The sequence below is a fragment of the Sturnus vulgaris genome, chromosome 2 (assembly GCF_052056855.1).
Source record: "Sturnus vulgaris isolate bStuVul1 chromosome 2, bStuVul1.hap1, whole genome shotgun sequence".
NCBI classification, from domain to species: Eukaryota; Metazoa; Chordata; class Aves; order Passeriformes; family Sturnidae; genus Sturnus; species Sturnus vulgaris.
The window spans coordinates 94,945,550-94,972,017 of NC_142244.1; the positions used below are offsets into that span (position 1 = coordinate 94,945,550).

The 26,468-nt window shown below is 41.6% G+C and overlaps 1 protein-coding gene across 3 annotated transcripts in view; it reads right to left on the bottom strand.

Moving 5' to 3' along the window:
* Positions 1-22,805, bottom strand: part of NAXD (NAD(P)HX dehydratase) — a 48,952-nt gene extending 26,147 nt beyond the window's left edge. For 2 of the 3 annotated variants that reach the window (XR_015801735.1, XM_088160163.1), the window contains exons 1-7: positions 22,001-22,071; positions 20,770-21,350; positions 19,209-19,580; positions 15,712-15,862; positions 14,623-14,668; positions 12,948-13,036; positions 138-246 (exon numbers count right to left, since the gene is read on the bottom strand). Coding sequence is in view for 2 of the 3 variants with exons in the window: in XM_088160163.1 (XP_088016289.1) it covers positions 138-246; positions 12,948-13,036; positions 14,623-14,668; positions 15,712-15,862; positions 19,209-19,580; positions 20,770-21,350; positions 22,001-22,056 (1,404 nt within the window). In the remaining variant the exon portion in view is untranslated. Of the gene's footprint in view, positions 1-137; positions 247-12,947; positions 13,037-14,622; positions 14,669-15,711; positions 15,863-19,208; positions 19,581-20,769; positions 21,351-22,000; positions 22,072-22,677 lie in introns of those variants that run through there. The other variant, XM_014883229.2, reaches the window with a different exon arrangement.
* Between the last annotated feature and the right edge of the window lie 3,663 nt (positions 22,806-26,468).

Here is a 26,468-nt window from a genome sequence, read left to right on the forward strand (position 1 = left end):
TTTTCAGTCAACAATATTTTATTAAATTTGATATTTATCAACCATAACAAGAACATTTGTGTAATGACGTAAAATATAGGAATGGTTAATACAATTCAGCATAAAGACACAGGATAAAATATCAGTATGCACATTACCTTAGCATTCTCAAGCAGAACTTCATCTCTACCTAAGCCAGGTCCTATGACAACTGAGTGCAGCCGTGGTAACCACTTTTCCACCTCATGGATAGCATTGGGACTATCACTACAAGGAAGTGCAAAGAAGAAAAGAAAAAAAAGAGAGAGAAGTTTAAAAAGGCTTCATTTTAATAATCATTTAGTAATCATTTTAGTAATCTCAGCAACTGAATTCAGGATGCAAGATAGAAAGAGGTATTTCCTATCTTGAGTGTCAGGCAATTTTATTCTCCAAACTACCAAGAATCTGTGACCCAGGAAATACTGAATTGTTGTCCAAATAGCTAAAATGAAAAATTTCTCTCGATTCATTCCTTAGGGGATACCACATAAAAATGACGAGGTAACTGCAAGTATCCACTACAGCTGTTACAAAATGAAAAAAATAAAATCCAAGCAGGAAATCAACAATTTTTAGAGTCTGTCACAATTCCCTATTTAATGCTTCTCTGCAGAGGTTATACCCCGGAGAGAGATCCACCATTTCACAGGTATATATTGCAGCTTGCTGGAAATGATGCAATTGTTTATTACCCCATATGGCAGAATGATAAATCTACTCATATGCTTTTTTTGTCAGTTGCTTCATAAGAATTTGTTCCAACTGACTTACAGCCAAATTGTCCCATTTCCCCAAAAGGCAACAGGAGAAACAATTCAGTATGGGCACTATCTGCTTGTAATGCTTAAAATTTCTATAGCATTCTGGGTTTTGTCTACATTGGAAAAATTATGAGAAAATTCACTGCCAAATATAGCTGCCACAATACAGCATTCAGCCACTGACCAGAACTATTTATTTTGTTCTGATCAGTTTTGTTGTGTAAATAGGTCAGAATATTTTGAAAGCACTGCCCAGCATTTGCAGTTAATCCTTACTGACAGTATGGAAGGAAAATTTACCCTCCCTCCTCATCTCTGACATCAGTGACAACAATAAATGAATATTTTAACTGAAGCACGGGGGAATAAAGCTCCCTGTAGGCTGAGCAAGGGGGTACTGCTTCATAGTATTGCTCAGATTATTGTAAGCTTGCAATACTCCAACAAAGCTGTATTATTACAGACGAAAGCCACTGCATGTTTTTCATAACCAACAGCTGTCCTGATGGGACGCAGCACTTGGGAACAAGTGTTTAGGTTGTGTCTGGCAGAATCAGCAAATTCCACAATGATTTCTGCAAATGCCAGGCAGGAGCCCAAAGCTTTTGCAGCTGCAGGGAGCGAGGCATCCCACTCAAGGGCACAGGGATGCGGTGCCTGGCCGCAGCCCAGCGAGCCGTCCCTGACAAGAGCTGCTCAGAAAACCCAGAGGTGCTCTGTGCTGACACCACAAAATTGCTCTGTCTAAACAAGGCTGCTGCAAGGGCAAGGGACACAGGGCATCATGGCAGGACATGGCTGTCCCTGGAGCAGCCCCTGTTTTAGCAAGCTAAACTTCCATCTGAACACTGCAGCTCCCTCCCTCCCTCCTCCTCCACCTCACATGGAGACTACAGCAGCTCAAGAACTGTTGAACAGCTCACTTTTTATTCATCTCTGTACAATCACCTATCAGTTTATGATGTAGACAGAGGCTGGAAATAAAAATTATTCAAGAAATAGTTAAAGCACTATTAAAAAATAAATAAAAATACAGGTCTTTAATATGTGGTAGGTTGAACACGTGAAAAACTGCCTGCAAACCAAACTCCAATAAAACATCACCACTTCTGAATGCAAACCACTTTTCTTTGTTCACATACTGAACTTATTTTAGCTTTGAAGAGCAATATATATCTCAATACATATATATTTCTCAAATGTATCTGTATACCATATAGTTGTAAAAATACTACACCTAGATATATATGGATTCAACATCCTACTTTGGATAGTAGAAGCCAAATACATTAAAAAAAAGCTTCATTAAACATAAGATAAGAATAGAGCCAGAGGTAGTATCATAAATGCTCTGCTCTTCTACAGATATCTTACGCAAATTATCTAACCATAAAGTTGGTCAATTTATTTATATTTAGGGTTGAAATAAGGTAATTTTGTCTAAAAATCAATAATGTGCACTTTTCAAAACAAAGCCATCTCTTGGGAAATAAACAGTCCAATATTAAGCCACTCCTGCACACTTTGCCTCTGGTAATAATAAAAAACCTACTGTGAAGCTTTTCATCTTCAAAGCATTTTACAAACATTATGTTCAACTCCTTTGCAACGTCACATCAAGAAGCAATCCAAGATGTGAAGGGTCAAGAGATTAAAAATGGTGATAATTACTACGCTGCAAAATCAGCTATAAAAACATGTTGTAAAGTAACTGATGGATTTTGAATCTCCATAAAGGAAGCAGAAAAATACTGTCTCACAACAGCATCATGCCAGCTTCACTTCAAGACACTGGATGTTCACAATAGCTGTGGCTAGGCAGCTATGGACACCGTACTAACATCCTGTAGCTACAGCTGCTCTGGAAGGGCTGTGGTGTTATCTCACAGTTTATGTCCACACACATCAAACCAAAGCTGATAGGGTACCAATGATCAACAAGCAGCTTTCTTCAGACAGGGGTAAACCTTGAATGTTCCTGACCATGGGATTTAGCACAAAGGCAGAAATTCCTCTAGCTCTTAACAGCTACAGTCTACACACAATGTTTAAACACACCCAGAAAAGCTCTTTGACTGAGATCAGATGGCCTCTGCACTCTCAGGCTTCAAACCAGACAAAGCTCAACCTGCCTGTTGGGCACAGTTCCTGGATCATGGTAATTTCTCATCAGTGGTAAAAGTGGTTGGGAAAGGCTAGTTGGCATGTGCCAAAATCCTTCCTTAAAAATCATTTGTATAATTTGCCCGTACAGATAATTGCATACTGAGGAATAAATATTTCTTGGCAGTATTTAGTTTATCATTACAGAAAAATCCAATGCATATTTTTGTTTGCCTATGGATCAAAACCAGACAAAAATGTATTTGGAAAAAACTACTTTGGAGGCACCAGCACAGAATATCATGTCAGATCAGCTGTTCACGGTGTACTACGCTCACACAAAGAACACAGTTAACTCTTTGTCACTTCATGCCAATTTCTCTGCCTAGTTACTAACCTGATCTCAAACCTCTCCTTTTAATTATCACTTCCACTGCCCAAGACATTGAAACAACAACTGAAACTAGTACTGTATGTAAAAAACCCCAACACCTCTCTAGAAAGGTACAAGGAATGAAGAAGACGTCCCCTTGTTGAAAAGAGATGTCATCTTCAAGCTTTGACAGAAATTTATCAAGTAAGCAAGAATCACTATTGCCTTTAGAGGTGCAGAGCCATATGATATCCCACTTGATTTTTTTCCAAAAGAGATATCACAAATGCAATACCCTCACTCTAAAGCACAAAGCTAGTAATAATATAAAGAGGAGTAAAGAAATCTCTTAAGGTCAGAAGAAAATAGTATTTCAATTTCTGAGAAGAGAGTAAAACCTTTGAGAGAGACTTTGATTAAATAAAAATCTGTGATTTTCCAAAATAAAGCAATTTTTTTGGAAGGTGATAGGGTAAGACTTTGGGAACTAGTCTGGCTTTCCCCTAATATAAAAATACAAACTCGGCACCATAGATATACACAATAGAAATGATTGGGAAACTGAATCCTAGCAGTAACACCTGTAAACATGGAGAGTGAACTACAGTACCATTGTGCAAATGTATGTAAAAAAAGATTCCAGTGACAAAGCACATCAGGGAATAAATGGGGAATGAACAGATCTTCAACAGCTACTTCCAGCTAATCACTACGTGACATGTTATCAGATGCCATTCTGATGAAAATCTAGATTATGACAGTTCACTGTTGTTCAATCAAGCAACTAAGCAACACCCCTCCAAACTCCCAAACACTTCCTCAAAACCTTAGCTTGTCTCAAAGCAACCAATAAACCTCTGACTGAGCACATTAAAGGACGATCACAGAGTAAACACATAAATAACAACTGCAAGACAACAGAATAATTAGTAAGAAAAACAGAAGGAGCTTCTGTAACTTGTGTCGTATCTGTGAAGCTGCCTAGGTAAGACAGAGTCTAAAGCTAAAGTCAGCAATCACCACTGAATCAACTTCACACGTTGTCCATTCGCCAGATCTAAACAAACAAACAAGCAGACGGAGGGGATTACATGGAGGCACACGAGGGAAAAGGACACCAGAGATGGGGTCTGATCAGCTTTCCTTGCCTATTAGTGACAGGTAAGGGGAGGCTGGGATGACTGATGATCTCTTGGGAAGGCAGACACAACACCTTTATCATTTGCTGTCCCTGAAGCTGCTGGGTAGACAGGACAACAGTATGGTGTTCACTATCTCACATGTTTATCTTTTCCTCTTTTCTCTGCTTCCAGGATGTATTGAGAAGAGTACTTTTCATGGCAGAATAGACAAGGATTCTTCAAATTAAACATCACTGAGTTTCTAAAATGGTGAGGACAAATTTTCTTTGTAAATTATTAGTGGCTTTAGATAACTTTTGCCACATTAACCTCATGAAGTTCAGTGACTGCAAGGTGCTGCCCCTGGATTGTGCCAATTCTAGATATGAGTAGAGACTGGGAGAAGTCATTGGAGGCAGCCTTGAGGTGAAGAGCTAATAAAGAAAGAAGAACTAAGTTAAGCTTTTTGCTCTTCAAAACTCTTCTGTATTTCACTATCACACAAAAATTGTCCTAAAACACAGTTCTGTAGATCCTCATCTTAGGGAAAGCTTGATGTAATAACCTTTCTGAAAACAAACAAACAAAACCTCCTAACATTAAAAAAACAAACAAATAATCCCCAACAAATACCAAAGATGGGTGGCTACTGCCCTAATATCACCCACAGCTCCTAAGCATCTTCTAGAGCTGTTAATAACAGACACCTGGCAGGTGCCATCTGCTTGAAAGTCTTCTCTAGATTGGTCACTGCCCAGAGTGGGGGGGGACACCTGACAGCTAGGACCTGAAACACCACTCCCATCCCAAACTCTCCAAAAAATAAACTTTTGTTCTATGCTGCATTTTATTCAAAGACTGGCTTTTACCAAATGATCAAAAGGCACCAAGCACTAGCTTTAAATAATCACAGAAAGCTCTAAACACAGCAGCTTTCCCCATTCAGGATGAATGACAGTTTCTGTCATTGATTTCTAGAGGAGGGAAAGTAACAAGAGATAAGGTGCAGCCTTGTCAAATTTTACATGGAAACAAGAAAATGTGAAGCAAAGTCAGCAAGGGTATAACCAGGAGCTACAGAAATAGTAGATAAGCATGAATGACAGCACAAACAGGAGGCAGCAGGACTGCAGCTCTTCACATGGGTCTTAGGCAGAGCTGGTACCACCTTAGTAATCAGAGATGTGGTTTGGACATCAGAAAATGCCAATCACTGGGACCTCCTGCTAGAGAAGAACACGGGACAAAAGCAAGACTGCTGTCACCCGATTGACTATATGGCTCCTCACTGGAGAGTACATTATTCAAATTCTGCTCATTATCTGTACACACTTGGTATGACTGAGGCAACTCCAAATGCATTCAAATGTACCACTGCACAAGTCTGTTTATGCAAATTCAGACAAAGCCACACTCAGGGGGCAGTTTCATAGCAAACCTACAGACTTACATTCAAAGATGGGGAAAAGTTTCTAATCTGAGGATGAAAGTTTCAGTTTTGTTTGTCCAAACACTGCAGGTAATTATAATTAACGTGAATCAAATGTTAGACCTGCTGATGCTTGGAATCTGTCATGTAATACAACACATAAAAGCCATAGATGAGACACAATGTGTAGCTCTAGAACTGAAGCTCTCTCAGAAAGCTAATTGTTACCAATTGTGGTAAACCTTAGGTGAGGTTTTTATTGGAAACTGGGAAAATAAGATAGGGAGTGAAATTATCCTGGAAAGGAATGAAAAGCAAACCCAAACAATGCAAAAAAATGTTGAGCATAAAATTAAACTAATTCTCCATTCCAAGAGTGGCTGTATTTGCCAGCGTTTAAATCATCTTTCTCCTAAATTAATGGCAAATTTTCCGAAGTCCAAGGGCTTCAGGCAGCCACTTTCTGTCCCATGAACAGAACTGGAAATAATAGCTTCTTCTAGAGAGCTCACAGAGCCCATTATCAACCCGTGTATCTCTCAACTAGCACCTCAGTCAGGTAGAGCAAATCACAGAGACAACACACTGGCATGAAACTGTCTGGATGCAATTAGAGAACAAAGAGGTACATTTATTAAAATTAGGATTAGCATATTAAAATGTCCCCCAAAAAGCTTAGAAGACAAAAGCGTCGTTTTCACCTAACAGACTGTTTAAATCTTTAAATTCTGTACAATCTGTAAACACTGGATAGACAATATGTATTTTCCGGCTACAATTTGATTAAATAACAGGGAAGAAAATGAAAGAAAAATAAAGACCTTAATGAGAGAGGGGTTGAATTCTATTCAAATCAAGTCTTCATTTCCAGACATTGAGTAAGCTAACTTAGACACCAGAAGTGAACCTGGTAGGCTTCTTCTGAATATTGGCAGCAGCAGAGCAGCAACCCATTACCCAGAAGAAGCAGGTGTTTCACAAGTTCATAGGAAGGGACTGCTCTTAATGTGCAGATACCAGAGTCTTTACTTGCTCCCTATTCTACTTTCAAGGTAGTAAAATTGTGAATGACCTATTGAGGTAAACATTTAGAAAATAATGCCATATTGGCCATATTGTTATTTTGTTTTTTTTTTTCATAATGACTGAAAGTGTTTTCCGTAGCTGCTACTTGGACACCAGACTCTCACTTAGGTATCACATGTTCTGCTTCATTAGGAATTGGGTGGTCACACACTACAGGCATCAGAGCTACAACAGCCTCTATGACAATGAACCCAAATACACTACACAAATGGGATCACCACTCTTAACCAGAGCAGAGCCTCTCACATCTTGTGAGAGAGTCCCAAAAAAGAAGAAGCTGTGGCCTGACTGTTTTCTGAGATTTCTCATACAGACATGACAACAGCACTGAAGGTCAACCTTATCTAGCCTTGTAAAGATACCACAGCTACCAACACAATCATCTTATGACCTGTATTTAGATATACATAAATACTTAAAGCAGTTGTAGTTTGTTTTGAACTCAACCACATTACCAGTGTGTATTATGGCAATCCTCCCCAAAAGCATAATGATAACCAAATGTCTTGACTTCTTATTTTCAGAGTTCATGGAAGTGGTCTTGACCCATTATACTTCCTGTGAACTGAACTGATAAATAGAATCTGTCTAATATTTTTCAAATGGACAGCAACAACCAAACTTGTGACTTTAAAAGTCACAGAACGAAGATGACAACGTAATTTCCCTCAGAAATGAACACATTTAAAATGTCCCTAGAAAAAATGCTTTTTTTTTTTTTACCATTAAAACCAGTAAATAAAGTGACAAGCTTTTATCACATTGCTAGCCCTCGTATTCAACCCTTAAGGCACAGATAATAGTTGAATAAACACCCAGAAGGCTAGAGTACTTCCAGTCAGCTGTGGACACATGAGAAGACAGGACAGGTCTCAGCCTAAATATCTGCTTTGCTTACTGTCATCAGGGGAGGGAAAAAAAAAGGGTGGGGGGGGGATCCTAAAACCTTCAAACACAAACTCCAGGGACGTGTGCCTTCACTCAAACTCAAGAAAGATTGAACACCAAAGAAATTTGATCCCAGTTTGAAATCACAGCAATATGGCAAGCATTCAGGAAAAGAAATTTGGCCAGATCTAACTGGAGTACATCTCTTTCTGACACATCAGAAGGCAGCAAGGACAGCAGCACTCCCTGCAGCAATGCTAAAAATCTTTGGCTACTTCTCACATTTTGAGGAGGTGACAAAATTTCTGCTGGAATCCCGTGGGACCGCTGCAACAACAGGAAGGAAAGGGACTATAGTACGGGTGAATACACCTCCCAGCTTTTATTCACTCTGCAACACGCAGCAAAGGAGGAGCAGTTTTTTGCCAAGAAAAATGGACATGGGAAACAGGGAAGCAAGTTTTGGCCATGGCATTGCATGACAGAACAAGAAAGAGTTTAAACATAAATTCTCTAAGTCAGCACATACAAACTAAACTTTATCTCTCCCTAAGTACTCAAGAAAAAAACCCAAACTTTCTCATGTGATTCCTAGCCAGGCTGGTATCTAAATAAGGTTTTAGAAGGAAGATGACAAAGTTTATGTCTTCCTTCATCTTCTCTGCAGGTGTAATAGGGACCCAGCAGCCAAGTCACTTGTGAGGCATCTTTTTGATTGTTGGAGGAATCTCTGTTTATTCCCTGACTTTCCCTGGTGACAACAACTCTGCACTTCTTCCAGCAGCTGATCCAAAAGTGAGGTTAGTGCCAGCATTACACTGAAGTAGTGCTTAATAGCTATCCTCAGCTAACACAACTAAAAGGTATGAGCATCCTCCCACATTGCATCAATGCTTTTGCATCTCCTCTCCAAGTAATAAAGCACAGGGAGCCAAAAATCTTAAGATTATTCCTGGGCCTTCTATAAGAGATTTGGCACTGGTTCAGAGTGCTCAAGTAACTTATCAGGGCCTCAACTACTCATGATTCCCTTTCATGACTTTTTCAAATGGTCAAAACATAGACAAAATTCAATAAAATTAGGTAAAATACGTTCCAGAAACCCCGATCTTCATTAAGTTTCTTCATTAAAGGTAACTGGCCTCAATATACAGCCCAGCCTCAGGAGAATTTTCTCCCCAATTATTCTTATTTCAAACTCAAAAGAATAATCTTTTTCAAAATGCAACCCAAAGCCTGAACTCTGCAATTAACTGTAAGACTTCTAGTAATCCTGACAATCTTTCCTAGTCCACACAAACCCAGAGATCCAACTGGCTAAGAGGAAGGTATTAGCTCTAAATCCATGCCTTGTTCAAGGGTGGTTTTTTGGTGGATAATGAAAAATTACATCACCTCTTTGGCACCACAAGAAATTAATGACCTCATTCTACTTCTCTGATAAAACCCTGGAGATCAAGGAGTATACTGACTGTTGACTTTACAAACTGATAACCAGCTTACAAGGGTTACTCAGTAGTATCTGGCTCTCTTCTGGCCTACAGAGAAGAAAATCTCAGTACAATTACAAAAAATCCCTGCCAGAAGGGAATATAGCACAATAGATTTCTTCTCTCTTCTTTCAACATACAACCAGCTGGGTTCATACAGCTCATTTAGCTCTGTGATCATCACTTGCCTACCAGGACAGGATAAGCTAACCAACACAGGTATCCAAGAAGCCTATTCAATCTGATCTGAGCCAGGCCACTAACAGCCAATATAAAAAAGTTGAAAACTCTGAAAACTCTTCTCTGGAAATGCATGAAGGAAGCGTGCATAATCTACAGCAAAAATCCACACAGACAACACCTGCAATAAAACTTAATAAAATGCAAAGCTAAGTTTTATCTTGCCTGTATTTGTGAAGCATTTACAGTAGGAGCACATTAGCTGACAAAACAGGCCAATGCAGCACAAATCTGGGGTAGCAGTGACAAGACCAAGGACAGCAGATGTCACCAAGACTGGGTATATTCCACTGTTCAAAAGACCCCAACTTCCCCGATATGTATTTTTTGCTTCTCCACAGGAAAGCAAAAGTCAGACATCAACAGTATTGAACTGGTTAGTTGGTCAATTTTTGAATAATACCAGGTCGTTGTGGAAGGGGCCATAATGCATTTGACAGAATCCCTGAATAAAAAGGAAAAGTTACTCTTGATAATACTGACTATTCACAGCCCCTAGACACCTTGCTTTCATTATTCTGCCCAGGTAGTGAGGACACAGAGCCAGGTGCTCAAGTGCCATCTTTCCAGATCCCAGGCTGTCACATGCAGTCCCAGCTCACACATTCACTTACAGGGAATGAAGTCAAGAAACAAAAACCACAGAGAAAGTGGCACTATGGGTGGCCCTAGCATGGAATGTTACACCAAAAGGATTCCTGAGATGGACTGCATCTGAGGTCACACAGAATTGCCCTGGCAATGCTGCAAGATGGATGTTCATTTTCATAACCTTCCTTCTGCAATCCTGCTCGATCATTCTCACATAACATTTTCTGCATCCTTCAAGTGACAGACATTTGCCAAAGACCTGAAACACTCCAGTCCAACTTCTAACTCTTACATGGCTTCACCAGTCATGCTGGCAAAGATCCGCAACAGCAGCTCTAACGAGCCAGAAGAGCCCAAGCATTCAGAGAGGGCAAGAAAAGAGTATTTTCTTCCCTTGAGGTGATCCCCTGTGAGGTGAAGGCAGTAGAGAAAGCAGTGGCAGCTAAGATGATAAAATGTCAGACTCTAGGCAGTACAAAATGGCAGCTGAACCCTGGCGAAATGCCAAGCTGTTCAAACAGGGAGTGGAGTACACTGGGCCATAATCACAATTAGCATAATAAGAGAGTGGTACAACAGCTACCTAGTTACTCTGAAGGGTCATGGAGAAATCATAACAAAGCAAAGTTTTAGGGAGAGACACAAAAGAAAACAATGACATAGCTGCTCGTGGGTTTTACCCAGAGGTTCTCCCATGCGTGAAGTGTGGCCCGGGAGAAAGTACAAAGCTGTTTAAGGGATCAGGCTCTGAACAGAGAGCAGCCGGCCGAGCCTGCAGAACTCCAACGGCTCCACAACACAGAAAGGATCATGTGGAAAGTGTGACACTGAGGACAAAGGACCTTACAAGAAAAATAGGCTACTAAGTGTAAATTTCAATAAAACCTGGGCTCAGTAGAGTCAATCAAGATTTTTTCCTTTCTAACCAGAAAAGACTTTCTCTTTCCCTCTGTCCTGGTTTGAGAATGAAGCAGAAGAGATAAAAATATGAGAAAATTTAATAAGTAAAATCTGTCACTCAGATATTTGCATTTTTTTCATTTTGAATGTCATGTAAACAATATTTACAGATCCACTGCATTATGCAATTAGCCCAGCTGTCTGCATGAAATTAATCAGAGTTTTAATAAAAGTATTAAATACTGAGTCACAGACTTAAAGATATACGGATATGAAAATCTGTAGACTGACTATACTGTGTACAGCTGCAGGAACTCATAGACAGAGCAGTTTAAAATCAAAAGTTCTCTTTGCAGGTAGAAAGATCAGAGTTTTCACTAACATTTGAATTCCACAGAAGACACTGAGAATCTGTGTATAAAAAAAATCCCACTCTTAGCAGGCACGATCTGGTCCTTCATGAACAAAGTTTACTGTTAACCCTATTTTCACCTTCCTTTTCCTCTGTGCTGCTTCTATTTCTCCTATTTATGTTTTCCATTACCAGACATCAAGAACCCCCATGTACACAAACAATGCTTTTCCCAAAGCAAGGTCAACTTGTTAGCATACAACATGGCCATATGCTCTATTTCAAGTGGGACACATCAAGACACCCCAGGTTAAATGTTAATATTGCCATTAGGCTTCTCCATTGCATTTGATATTATATAATATCAGACAGAACATCAACTGAAGAGATGCTTTTCAGATTGAAGAGGTAAATAGTACCGGTAAAAACCCTACCCATCTCTCCCTTGTTTTCAAACATAATTTCTATTTTGTCTGAAATCCATAAAGCTATGGGTTTCTTCTGCCTTTGGGGAGTGGGGGAAAAAGCAGCCAACAAAACGCAACCCTGTTTAACTGCCTTCCTTCTAAGCACCTCTGTCTCCAGCGACAGGAATGAAATCCACCCTCAGAATGCAATAAACTTACGATTTCCAACCATCGACATCTCCATAAGGAAGAACATGTTCTTGTTCTCAGACACCAAAATATTTCTGCTGTCATAAATCCTTCCTGACAGCAGTATCTGACAAACACGTTTTTAAATTATGCTTTTCCTGCCCTAATCACAGCTTTGCTATGTACACCAACAGACTTTGACATGCACTGGTGTAAGCTATGCACAGAGCATATACCCAAGGCACACATCTAAATTCTCATTTGCAGTGCACATTGCAAACCATCATAACATCTAACTGAAACAAATTTATCCTAAGAAAGTTCATCAATCAGTAACACATGTCAGAACAAAAATTTAGAGAAGCACACACACCTTGATTTTCCGAATTAGGAGGACAGTTATTCATTAAACTTTACATCTTCTTAATTAAACCCTGTATTTTATATAATTTTGGAACATCTATTTATTCCCAAGAACAGGTGTGGATCTCAAGCAACATACTTATGAAAAAAAAAGGAGAATTAGCATCTCTCTTGCCTAGTAATTTTGCATAGGTGTCTATATACACAGAAGTGAGAGGAAAACAGATACACTATTGTTAAATAATATTAGGGCTGAAGAAGCAAGAGAATACACTCCATTTGCCTTTCAAATGCAGATTGCAAAATGCTGACTTGTAGTATTTTGTAGTTCTGGATCTTGCTACTGTTCACTGATAAATGCATTACAATCACAGAACACATCAGCAAGAAGCAGAAGATCTTTGCTTTCTAGAAATTGTACTTTGACAGTCATGAAAAGAAATTCACAACCGATTGTCCCATATTTAATATTAAACTGCTTGTAATGAAAGGAAAAAACCTGAAGTTTTTGGGATCTCCAACCATCCAGTAAAACTCAGCAAAAGAAATAACACAAAGTAAATGATTAGCAGACTGAAATATTAAAACTACTAAGCTTGACTAGCTCATTTAAACAAAATATAAGTCACTTACAGAACAGGATGAACAATCAGCTCTGGACTATATGATTTGATTACTGTTGCTGCATCTTTGGTACAAAACACATGGGATAAATCTGCACCCTAAAAAAGAAAATTTGCAAACAGTATTATCAAATTTATACTTAATAATAACTTTACCATTCCAAAGATTACTCAACTAATAATTCAACTGAATTCTTCTCAATAGTTTAAACAAATTTTATTGTGTTTCTTCTATTTCGGCATAGACTAGTATGAAATATTCTGTTCTTTTTGTATGTAACTTCCAATATAGGTTTTTTTTCTGTTTCTCACTAACAGAATGACTGAAAACACAAATTGCAAATTTTTATCCACTTAAGAAATATTTCTCATCTGTAGATGAGCAAAGACTACAATGTCTCATGTACAAAAGAAAACAGATGAACATGAGAAAAACTACATAAGAGAGCCATAATACTACTGTAACATACTTGCAATATATAGCTATGGCAACCCATGCATACATTTCTAGTTCTAGTTTTTCTCAATGGGCCAAATTCATACATGAAAAAGACTTGGTACAATTTCAGCAACACACTCTATGTTAAATAAACATTAAAGCTGAAAAGTTGAGTCTCAAGCTTCTGCTACCAACTCAAAAAATCAGAATACATGTAAAATTATGTAAGCAGACCAGTGATCTTGTATTGGTCATGCATACTGAAATTTCCCAGTATTAAGGAGAAGTGTCTTCTTTGCTTTACTACTATACATTTAACATTTCAAGCCACTCTGACTGTTTATGTGCAGATGTAACAGTCTGAAATCAAGTGACTTCTGTAAGGAACCTCCTAGTATTGCCACTGGATTTGCATATAGTGGACAGAAAGCTGAGTGGCCTCAGGATCTTACAATAACATGGCTAAATAACATCATTTCAGTTTTAAATCTTTGAGGGTTTGCATCCTGAGGGAAGAGGTTACCTACATATTGAGAGAAATCTTCAAAAAGAAAAACATATACAGTGAACTGAAAGTACTGACACACTATATATAGCATTCTGAAAATTAGATGTATTATGTAAGTGTGACTTGTTTACATTTGGACAATCACCCTGTATTTATGTAGTCTGTTTAGCCATTTAATATGTCAATAAAATAAGGAAGTTCATGCTTTTAGGAAAAAATAGAAGCTTAGGAAATACTTCTGCTGAAGATTAAAATGCAAATAAAATGTGCTTTTAGAAATTACACTGAATTCCACCCACAATCTTTGAACTTAACACATGTAAGAATTTTACTAGGCTAAAGTTTTATCAGGTCAAGAAAAAAATTCTGAAGAACTCACTATAGTGCAAAAATCCTTAACTTTAAACAATAATCTTAGGTTATTATACTGTTCACTTTTGGAGAAAATATTTCAAGTCTTGAAATTTCCTATCCAAGTCACTGAAATTGTCAAATTCTGGATATATTTCTAATATCACCTTACACAGAGAAAGGAAACACAATGAATGAAACACTGTAAATAACACAATTACAAAGTATTTCTACAAATTCTGGACTAAAGATATTCTTTGCCCAAGAGAAGATCTTCTAGAGCTCAAATTTCATGTGCACTACAGAACGAATGCCATTTTTAAAATTACACCTAGGCAACAGGAATGATGAAAAGTTCCTTTTGGACTTGTATAGAAGAACACATACCACTTTGAGAGCTGTAATTGCAGCAAAATACGGTGCTCCAGTGTATCTAAAATGAAATAAAATTTAGATTAGGAAACACAGTAATGACATTAGATAATGATCTTTAATGGAAATATTTACGAAGATCATGCCATAAACCAGCAAAATTTTCTCGAGTAACAGAGGTAAAACTTTAGAGACAAACAAATCAAGAGTCGAAAACTGTCTGCAAGCTAAATATGGGATCTGTGACCTGGATCAATCCCATCTGGCTTTAGATGCTTAACTAAAGTGCCTAAACTGTGATTTCAGTTGCCCTAAATTCTCTTTATAAAGACTGAAGAGAGAGATATGAACACAATCACCCTCTAAAGGTGCTTACTTCAGCCAAGAGGTAAAAACTTATGACCATTAGCTCCTAACTCCTGGCTATTTGACCCACCTAGAAGACAGCACTGTTTTGCTGTTTATGGAATGTTTATTAACAGCAGATGTCCAACAGTAGATCCCTCTTACAGGAGAAAGATGTCATCTCTTTTTCAAAAGGGGAAAATGAAAAACAGGAAGGTGTAGGGGCTCATTCAAAGTACTAGGTCAGTACAGCATTTAACTGATTTATGCAGTACATCTTCTCTTACTTGAAATAGGGTATTTCCATTACTCCAGTACATGGTATTGACAGAACCTAGTAAACACCAGTATTTCTCAAAATAAAAAGCCCACAAGAAAACATAGCATAAGAAAATACAGAGACACAGTTCCCAAGAAACCAAAAAATCAGATGTGCCACTGTTTCACTCTACTTATTCTAAAACCTCATCATGCAATGGGAAAAAACTAACACTGAAAGCAGAGAGTTTGGTGGCCAAAAAATACAGAGAAGGTAGACACAAACAGCATTTTAAGTTCCTATAACATTCAGTATCAAAGTTTTGCAACACAACTGCAAGGTACCATGTTATTTCCTAAGTATGCATGGTCAAGATGGAGTATTAAAGCTCTCTGGAAGACTGTGGTTTAAGTGTAAAGTGAGTCTGAATGGCTTCTACAAGTAGTTGTGACATCCTGAAGCTTTATCAGAAGCAAAAACCAAATTTCTATTTAACTTACTCTCGACATCCTCCAACAATGCCTATACGACCATCTTGACCTTTATGCTTTTTCCCTGTTAGAGGAGGGATAACATTGCGCACCAGCTGAAAAATATTCTCCATATCCTTCAGAGTGTGTGTCCTGTGCAGTGAAAAAGATCTCTCTATAACTGAAAAGAAGAAAATAAGTGTTACTTCGAAGAATGTTCTTCCTTAAGCTAATGCCAAGCATTTCTTTTAAGGACTCATGTACACTAATAAAATCACACAAAGATACACAAAGTGACATACTTCTAAAATCCAAATGCTTTTCATTTAAAGGCCTTTAGAACAGTGAGTAACTAGGGAAGGTGATGATTATAAAAATGCATTCAGGGTCTGATGAGGAGAATATTCTCACTGACTGTTCACAGTTCTAATTTAGGGCTCAGGTACAGAAAGAAACAACAACCCAGAATAGTTATATGAACGTTTTGTAACTAGAAATACCTTCTTAGTTCAGCCTGAAATCAGTTCCATAATTAAGCTCAACTGAAATAGGAACACTTAGTAAGGACTAAACACATCCACAGAGCAAGCACAAAGCAACTGAAACCAAATTTTAAATGTACACCCTACCTTATATTTCGCTTCCCCTTAAAGACTTCCACCTCTTAGCAGAATCAGGGCCTATCTCACTGCTTTTTTATTTTGGTAGGCGGTTACAAAGCATAGTGAAAGTCTTTCTGCAAAACTATAATCCAACACACCAGATGCAAACATCAAAATATCACAGAAAGATCATTTTTAGCTATAATACATCTCCAGATCTCTGATGCAAAGCTACATGTGAAGCCACACACTAAAACAACTGAACACTCAGTAGGCTCTGTGTCAAATGACTCTTTTAAAAGGCTACAAAAATTTAGAAGAAAAAATTATTTCAACAATTACAACTAGAAAGAATGAAAACATTTACCTAACATGGGAAGAATGTGAAGACCACTGCTTCTATCAACAACGTGCTAACTGTAAACTGCAGCAAATACACTAAAAGAGCAAGTTCTTAAAAGCTCCTCATTACCTGTAAAGCTCTGTTCAGAAGAGCGCCTTATTTGAATGCTAATATCAGTGTCCTAGACCACAGCCATGCTTACTTTCTTTTTTACAGATCTTCTAAAAAGCCTTCAAGGAACTGCTACACATGTATAACGTAATTATGTAGAAAATAACTCCCATGATACTCCTTATTTTCAGCTGTATAAAACTCAGTAACCCCATCCCCCAACTACAAAAGGAGAGAAGAAAATAAGGGGGGAAAAAAAAGAAGAAAAACTGTTCCAGAAATACATAATATGGGGAAAAAAACGTAATAAACAAGAAAATTCCAAATGTGTGCTATCAGCAAAATGCATCTTTTTCTCTGTCTTCCACAGAAATTAAACCTGAACCACACATGCTAATCTTCAGTAACAGTATGCTTTAGTCTTCAATAATGATAAATACTCTTGGCTGATCTTTTGCTTTTGAATAACAGTCATTCCACTCTTACTGAGAAATAATAAAAAAGGGGGAGAAAAAAGGAAAGGAATGAAAATAAAAGAAAAAAACCCACAACTTGTTTTGGATTTTGGCCAAAATAGCAATGCAGTGACCCAGAGGAGAGCAAATGCCCATCTTCCCTGAAAATAGGGCAGATTATTTTCTTTAAATCACACCTCATACACTCGCTGGTTTTCAACCACACAAGAGTATTATATAGCTTGGAAACCTTAAAGTGCAGTGTTGTTAAGAAGGCCGCCTGTTTATTTGCTGCTGCTTTTTGTTCATGCGTGAATATAAAGTGACTACATGATAAATGGAGAGAAAACAGAGAATTATGCAAAAAGCCATTTTTAATATAGCCTTACTCTACCTACAGAACCACTACAGCATATTCAGCTCTTAACAAATGAAATCTTAATTCCTTAAAAGATGTGTTGCCTGAAGCATTATGCTCACATTTTAGCATACTTTTTTACAGCTTTGCCAATTAGAAGATTAGAATCTCAAATTGCTCTTGCTACAGTTAAATAAATAAAATGCATTTTGCATAGTGCAACATGCCTGTACACCTATATTATGAAATCCAGCAAGAAAAACTGAACCTCAGTTTCAGGTTGTTACACATAATTAAGCTTTTCAGGAAAAAAACTTTCAGAAGTAATAGTAAGGCCTTGTAGGTACCCTCACTCCAGTCTAGAACCTTAAATTATTTCCTACAGAATTTTCTAAATCACACCATTTTTTCTTTATTTTAAGTGAAAACAGCATTTGAAACACTGTATCCATTCATATCCCATAAATTATCTACAAAACTCTGCTGCCACCAGGAAATCCTACACATCAACTATCCACTCAAGAAACACAACCAGATCTGTCAGCCTAAACCCTCGACAGGCCTAAGCACCCAGTGTGCCACGCATTTTACAGGGAAGCAGTAACTAACACACAACTGGATTTTTTTGGTGTTTTTTTGTTTGGTTGGTTTGGTTTTTTTTCCTCCTTTCAAACGACACTTTTTTCTTCCAAGCAGTGTGAAATTCAGAATTAGAACAGAGTAAGACTTGTTTCATTTCCACGTGGCAGGCTACAATCACTAAGCCCCAATCTGAGTCTAGTTCCAGCACTGATGGAGTAATCCCTGATTTCCTCCTGCCCATGCAGTCTACCTCCATGTACAAAGAGACTATGATAAAGATAAATGCCACAGGCATGCAGATCCCACGAAGTTTGTTAATGATTGCTACCATCAGCTTCTGGCCCACACATGAGGTACAGAAGGAAGAGTTTGTGCATAAATACCAATTCTTGAGATACTGCTTTGCCTTTTTCTTTAAAGTAAATTCAGATGCCCATTGAACTTATAAAGAGCTGATGTAGGAAAAAAATATAAGCAAATATTTTCATCTTCTATTACACCTACTACAATAACACAATGTTAAATTGGTAAGATTCAGAATTTTGTAACAAATAAATTTATTTTAAAGAAGCTAGATCTTGACATCTGACTTACTTCAGTGTAGGCAAAATTCCACTCTTTTCCCAGCCCTGAAAAAACACATGCATAGCCTTAACTTCATATACTGGGTTATGCTTAATAACTTCAAGCAGAACATCAGCAATAATTCTGCTACAAAGTGCTAATGCTTCCAGATTGCTTCCAGCAACTCTCCTACTTGCCTTTTACGTATAAAACTCCTCCTAACTTCACTGTATAGAGACATGAATGTGGAAAGAAGTTCCCAAGGTTTACATAGCTCAAAAGGTATGATTTTGCTCATCAAAATTTGTTATAACTAATGTACCTGTATTAAATAATCAGTGCAATGGTACGAATAATGATTTCATTTCATGTGACATCAGACAAACACCTTCACCACAGTATTAAATAATTCCAATTAGCCTTTATTTTCGAAAGCTGCTTACTACCAGTGCTTTCACAAAGAAGTTTTTAAAAGTACCCTAGGCTTTTATTTATGCTGTAGAAAGAAGTACCTATCGGTGGAGAAAGTGTTGCTGTCATAGCATTATAATTAAAGTTATCCGCATATGAACGATGGTTCGCTCTCCGAGGTGGACTTGCTGGTATAGATTGTGACCTTTGTGATACGGTAGAAGAAATTCCAGCCAACATCTGTCCCAACATCTGTAACATCTGGAGTTCTCGAGCATGCTCAGCTTCCCGACGCTTGTCCTCAATTTTGAGCCTCTGCTCTTCGAATCTGTAAAATTTCTCATCTGTATCCATGCTCTGCTGCAGGAATTTTTCCATCATTTTATCCAATGTCAGATTTGTATGGCGTTTTTTTGATCTTTTGGGCTGATTGAGAGGTGGGGTAATAGTTGGAGCATTGACTTCTTTAAAGCCTAAAGCAAGGAAAGAATCTATTATTTTTCTGATGGAAAACAATTTTCTAAGAGGAAAGCAGCTAAAAATCTCCCTAGATGTGACCTAACGTCTCACAAAGCATTAGGTTACATCTTCTCGTTGTGAGTTGTATTTATTTGAGATATTTTTCTTTCAGAGTACTAAAGCAAACCCACAAACTTCTACCAAGTTGCAAGGGTAACACAAAAATCAGAGGCATTTTAAAAGTGTTGTAGTACTAAACTTCAACAATAGGAGTCTTTTTCATCTTCTAAAAGGTTTGAGTGAAGGTTATTAAATAGTATAGCCTCATTTGTGTATTGCAGGTAATTAATCTAAATTGAGTTTCAGTCTGTTGGTATTCTAGATTTGCATTTCAAAAGAACATTAGTGTAAACAACTCTTTGATGGGGTTTAAGTGTAAAAAGGTTGCTTAAACGTCAACCAATCGGCTGATTCCTAAGTGATGTCAACTTCTGAAGACAGGTTCACGTTTGTATTAAAAACCTTGCATTAATCTAGACTGAAAACAAACAAGCGACATTTCCCCCGCACCTCCACAAAACAAATGTGGAGGGTAATGAAGGCGCAGGGAAAGGACAGGCTTTATCGAAGTGCTGTTTCTGTCCGCAAGCTAGATAAAGTTCGAAGCAGTGTTTCTGAAACAACCCGTGCAATTTATTATGTAAAAGCTCTCCCCTAGCTTTCTGGTCCATCTGCAACAATAAGCAGATTTCTCAGGTATTATCGTCATCGTCGTTTTAATACCGATTAGCAAAATTGCACACAGTCTGCAGGGAACAGGAAAATCCTCCAGCGAGAAGGATGCTTATTTTCTCGTACAATGCTATCTGACACTTTGTCTCGATAATCTCTGCGCTAGTTTTCCATGGGTTTCCCATTGATAAATGCCGATAAAAACTCACTAGGGTCCCTATCCGCAGCATGTCTCCCTCCCCGGTATGCAGTACTTCCAGCACCCGCAGCAGCCCGCTCCACTCCCGGGCTCCCCAGGTCACGGGGACGCGCAAGGTGCAGGAGCGGGGGGAGGCACGGGCGGCTTTCAGAGCGCGAAGGACGGGGCGGGAGGCAGCAGGATAAGGCAAAAGCCACTGAGAAGCGCCGGCAGTCGGGTTGCGAGAGCCCGCGGGGTGAGAGGAGGACACCCGGAGCCCGCCGGCTACTCACCGTCACCGGGCGGCACGGGGATGGCGAAGGACGGGCACTCCACCTTGATGGGGTGGTCGGCGTAGGAAGAGCACTCGCCGGAATCCTCGGTGAAGTTGTCGCGGGGGGACTCCGGCCCGGCGTCCTCGTCCAGTTCGGCGTCCAGCTCGCGGCGGTTGTGCGGCGTGCCCGGCGTGGGCGGCGCGGCGAGCGGCCCCGCGGGCGGCTGGGCGCCGTCGGGCGGCGGGACGAGCGGCTCGGGGGCGCCGTCGGGGCCCCCCCGGCAGCTGAGGATCCGGTCCATCTCGTCGTAGTACTTGCATATCTTGCGGGCGTGCCCGTTCTTCTTCAGCCCGTCCCGGGCCTGGTAGTACTGCCGCTTGAGGCCCTTGATGCGGATGCGGCACTGCTCGGGGGTGCGCTCGAAGCCCAGCTCGGCCAGGCGGCACGCCACGTCCCGGTACACATGGCTGTTCCGAAAGTTGCCGTCCAGCGCCGACTGCACGTCCGCCTCGCCCCAGATCTCCAGCAGCGCCCGCGTCTCCAGATCCGACCACAGGAAGCCCCGCGTGTTCGTAATCATCCTTGGCCGGCCGGGGTCACTGCAATGGCCGCGCACCGGGGAGAGGGAAGGAGGGAGGGAGGGAGAGAGGGAGGGACGGAGGGGGCGGAGGAGGGCGGCGGGAGGAGGGAGGGGGTTTAATGCCCGCACGCGGCTCTCCCAGGGGGCGCCTACGCCAGCCCCGGCAGCCGCGGTGCGGCGGGAAGCGGCGGAGAGCCGGGCCCCGGGACCTGCATCCCGGGCCGCCGCCGCTCGCAGCCCGCACGCACGCAAACAAAACTTTACAGGCGCCGCTGTGCGCTGCGGGCACCTGCAACAAGGGGGTTGGGTGAGGTAGCAAAAAAAGAAAAAAAAAAAAAAAAGAAAAAAGAAAGGAAAACGCCTCTTCCCCTTGACTCGCCCCCTTTGAAAAGGATGATGATAAATAAAAAATAAACAAGCGGGCACCCGGCGCGGAGCCGCGATCCCCTCCTCCCCCCCACTCAGGCAGTCATCCGTGCGCTGCCGCTCCCCCGCCCCGGGCTCCGCTGGGAGCGACAGGACGCTGGCTGGACTTGGAGGCTCTGCTCATCACAGTGCGCCTGCCTCCCTCTCTTCCTCCCCCTCCCTCCCTCCCCGCCGCAGTGGAGCGCGATCCCTGCACACACGCACACACACACACAGGGCGCTGCAGCTCCGCTCGGCGCCTACCTCACCCCCGAGCACCGCCGTGCCGGGCCGCGCCGCGCCAGCGCGGGCAGCGACATCGCTGCGCCCTGGCCGCCGTGTCACCCAGCCCGGGGCGGGCGGGCTTCCCCCGCGCCCCGCACCGGCGCACACACGCGCGGCAGCGCTGCCCCTGCAGGCCGCCACAACAGCCGCGCCGCAGCCGGCGCCGCCCGCAGGCCCGCGGGGACCCGGCAGCCGCTGCCCTCGGCAGACCCTGCGGCGGTGCTGGGGGTCGGGTCTGTGAGCGCTTCCCCCGCCCCCGGCCGTCCCTCCGCGGAGCAGGTGAGCGGCCCGGCCGGCCCCCGCGGCAGGCGGGGGTGGGCTGCATCGTGCTGGGCCCTGCTGCCGCCCCTTCGCTTCGGTTTTGCTCTCCGGCAGGAGCGTCACGAGGCCGCCACCGCCTCCCTCCCGCCTCGGCCCAGCCCCAGGCGGGGCTGCCGGCCCGGGGAGCTTTCCTTATGTGGGGAGCACGCACCGGCCCGGCCGCCCGCGGGCTCCGGCAGCACCCGGCTCCCACCCGCTCCACCTCGGCCGGCGCTCGGAGGTTTGTACCTTCGTCACGCCGCAGCCAGAGGGCCACGGCCACTGCGGCCAGGGCGATGACAGCGCCCCGTCCCCACATCCTCGCGGGGGACAAGGCAGGGCCTCTCCGCTCTTACCTCGGCACAGCGCGGGACTCCGCACGGCCGCTGCCCAGCGCGCACAACTCATCGGCGCGGCTTCCGCCTCCGCTCCGCTCCGCGCCGGCGGGGCCGGGCAGAGCTCCGCGGCGGGCGCGCCCTCCCGGCTCTGCTCCGCGCCTCCCCGCGGGCTGCCCGCGCCCCGCGCACACACCGGCGGGCGGGGCCGTCGCCCAAGGTTGTGTGCTAGGGTCCGGCTCGGCCCGGCAGGGAGAGCTTGGAGTGCTTGGCCCGGCCGTCACGGTACTTTGGGGCTGTCTTCCCGACCCTTTAATTGGCAGCTCTTACAAACTCCCAGGAATTTACCATTTATTGCTGCCGGCGTTTCACGCTCTTCCTATCCCTCTCCTCACCAGGTATTTCTGAGAATACTCCTCATTTGCAAGTGTGATTTGCTTCTAAGGTGCTATTTCTTGCTCAGATGCATCATTTTCCCCTATACACAGCACGTGCCCTGTACTCCACTGGTGAGGCCACACCTCGAGCACTGTGTCCAGTTCTGGGTTCCTCAATCCACAAAGAACGCTCGAGGTGCTGGAGCAAGTCCAGAGAAAGGAAACAAAGCTGATCTGGAACAGTAGGAGCGGGAGGAACTGTGGAGTAGTCAAAATAGGAACTGTGAGGAGCAAGTGAGGAAGCTGGCATTGTTTAACCTGGAGAAAAGGAGGCTCAGGAGAGACCTCATCACTTTACAACTATCTGACAGGAGGTTGTAGCCGGGTAGGGGTCAGCCTCTTCTCCCAGGTAACCAGTGACAGGACAAGAGAACACAGTCTTACACTGGGCCACAGGAGATGTAGGTTTACATCAGGAGGAAATTCATCACAGAAAGGGTGATGAGACCTTGGAATGGGTTGCCGAGGGAGATGGAATCACTGTCCCTGGAGGTGGTTAAGGAAAGACTGGATATGGCACTTAGTGCTGTTGTCTAGTTGACATGTGATCCTGTGATTTTATAGCAGCATTCCATTGTTATTTTCTTTAGAACACAAAAGGGCTGGTAAAACTACCTATGGCACCTGCTTAATCTACATAATGAATCAAAATGCAGCATCACAAATTTAACAAGATTATATACATAAGAAATCTGAAACAGTTTTTTAAGCTCAAAACGACTGTAATTTCTGCTTTAAGACTCCTGGGTATTTCAAGAAGTTGTTAATAACTCATAAATGCTTGTAGCCTAACTCACAGTAAAATGTCAATGTTTCAGTTAATATTTTGAAAGGGTAAAGACAGACAACGTTTTCCTTTACTGCTCTGTGTTATATATAAGCTGTGGTCAAACAGACCTGCTAGTGTTACCTGGACCAAACCCAAGCACATGATATTTATGTCTTTCAGCTTCAGAAGCATTGCTTAAAACAGCCATGCTGTCTGCAAAGTATAAGACAGACAACCTGAACTCTTAGTGACCCAGGTTGATCAGTAACCCATGTTCTGGAGCAGGACTTTGGATACCTGATGACTTCACCGTCAAGTATTAACTTGTTTATTGAAAAGTTGCTCTTCTATAGGTCCTGGTATCTGGTATGATTTTAAAGCCAATACCACGTCAGTGACATTTTCCCTTCATTCTCAGCACAAGTAATGCTTTTTACCCTCTGATTATTTGAGTGGCAGTCCAAAAGACCGATTGAACAGACAATCACATTTAGTTTGCACATGAATGTTAAACCAGAAAAGAAATGTTGAACACTGCATTCCATACATTCACGTTTTGATTCCAACTGGAAGGATAATGAATGTGTAGATTCCCATAACTCCAGCACTGATTTAATGTCTGGAAGAGAGGAGGGAAAGAGTAATGCAGATATTTTTTTCATCAGGTGTCTCCACCAAAAGCATGTCTTGCGCCCAGCAAAGGAGAGGAACAAAGATATAATTGTAATGGTTTTTGCTGAGTTCTCTGGTTTCCTTTGTAGCAGAGATGGAAGGGAATTCTGATGGTGCAGGCCCCTCAGAAGTTGTTAGTGGAGGACGCAATTCTCAATTTGTGTGTAGAAGAAAACCTAAGGGTCTTTGTGGGCTTCCCCTATGCCACGGTTCTTCAGCTCTTTATACAAAATTTTGTTGTGCACAACAACTTTTTGTAACAATGGGAGTGTAAAAACCTTTGAGCAAAACACGTTTTCACTCCAACATTCTCCTGCCCTGTATCTAACTCAAGGCACCTTCTTCTGGTATAGTACTGGCTGCCATCTCCATACCTTGTAAAGTATAAATCCATAACTTCTGGTGCCATCTCTGAGTGCAGCAACAGCAATCCTACTTAACCAGCAGATGAGACAGGGGAAAAGGGCTTTTAACAGAACTACAGAAGGTAGGAGGTCTATGAGGCAAAAGTTCGCACTCCCACCAAAGAGGTAGAGAAAAAGCAGCTGCAAGAGGTACTTACTTCTTCAGGTATATACTATGCTTGTCCAATTTTTTTAATTGAGCTTTCTGTTTTGAAAGTCTTGTCACTTTCTCTGCTTGTCCCTCTTACGAGAAAGGAGGAATGACCCTGCAGAGTTCCATTTCCTTCTTTGTCAAAATCATTCTGGCTTCATTGCCTGTTGCTCTGTTGCTGGCCCCTACCTCTTCCTCAGTCTTGTCTCTCCTTCCCTAGCTCTTGATCTCAAGCTTGAGTTCCAGCATTTTAACCCTTCCCTAGCTACACTCTCAGTATCCTCCTCATTAGTGGATTAACTACTGTAACCTGTCCCTCCCCTGCTACACAAAAAAAAAAGGCATCAGTAGCCAGCCTGAGAATGTTCTACTGCTTGTCAAGACAGAAAAGAGCTTGGAGGTTTGACTTTGTAGTAGATGGCAGCAGTCACTGACAGCTGGTGCTTGCTGAGAACAGTATGGTGAGGGATGGACTGTAAACTACATGTCCCTAGGTGGAGACTCCAAAATAGTGGCTGTTCAGGACCCATCTTTTCTTTTGCAGGTTGCTGATGAATCTCTGTTCACAACATTTTGGCTCTTTGCTTCTGATCACTTTGCACCCACTCAGCGCTTCAGTCGTTTCCATCCATTTGGTAACTGTTGTGCAACCCTGCCTACCAAAGTCATTCCAAGGTGAATGTGGACAGCAGGTGTCAATAGCAGAGTTTGCAACATCCTTTGATTGCATTCTCTCCACTCAAATAATTGAAAGCCTGTACTGGAATCACCACTTAATATCATAAATATTACAAACATATCAATGTCAACATATGCATATTAATAATTGCAATAGGAGGTTTAAGCATATATGTGGAAAAAGGTAATGGAAGAACTCAGAAGTAATAAGTAGCTCTAGTTGAAACTGCTCTTAAAATACGACCAAGGATTTCCTTGTTGTTGAAATGGGAATCTGGAAGCACCTTTCATTGTGAAAAAGATAAAGGAAGTCTTAATTTTATTTTAATGATTACCTAGCCAAATTGCAGCTGTTAGCATTGATAGTGGTAATAGAGAAGGCAAAAATTGTATAGGTGTTCTGATGAAAAGGGGGCCAATCCTGCAGGTGTTATTAGTAGTGCTATTTACTGTCATTAAATTGAGTGGAATAGCATGTTTTACACCACTAATATGCAGGTTTTACACCACTAGGATATGATTATCTTAGTAAAGGACAAAATGTGGCTATATGCTGTAAATTTTAGTTTATTAATTTGATGTCTCTCTAGGCCACAAAGAAACTAGTAACACCTGAAGCTATAGTAATTATTCCTTTCTCTTCACTTTGTATATTTTTATGTTCAAGAGAAAGGATAGCAGCAAGCAATTGACAACAAGCT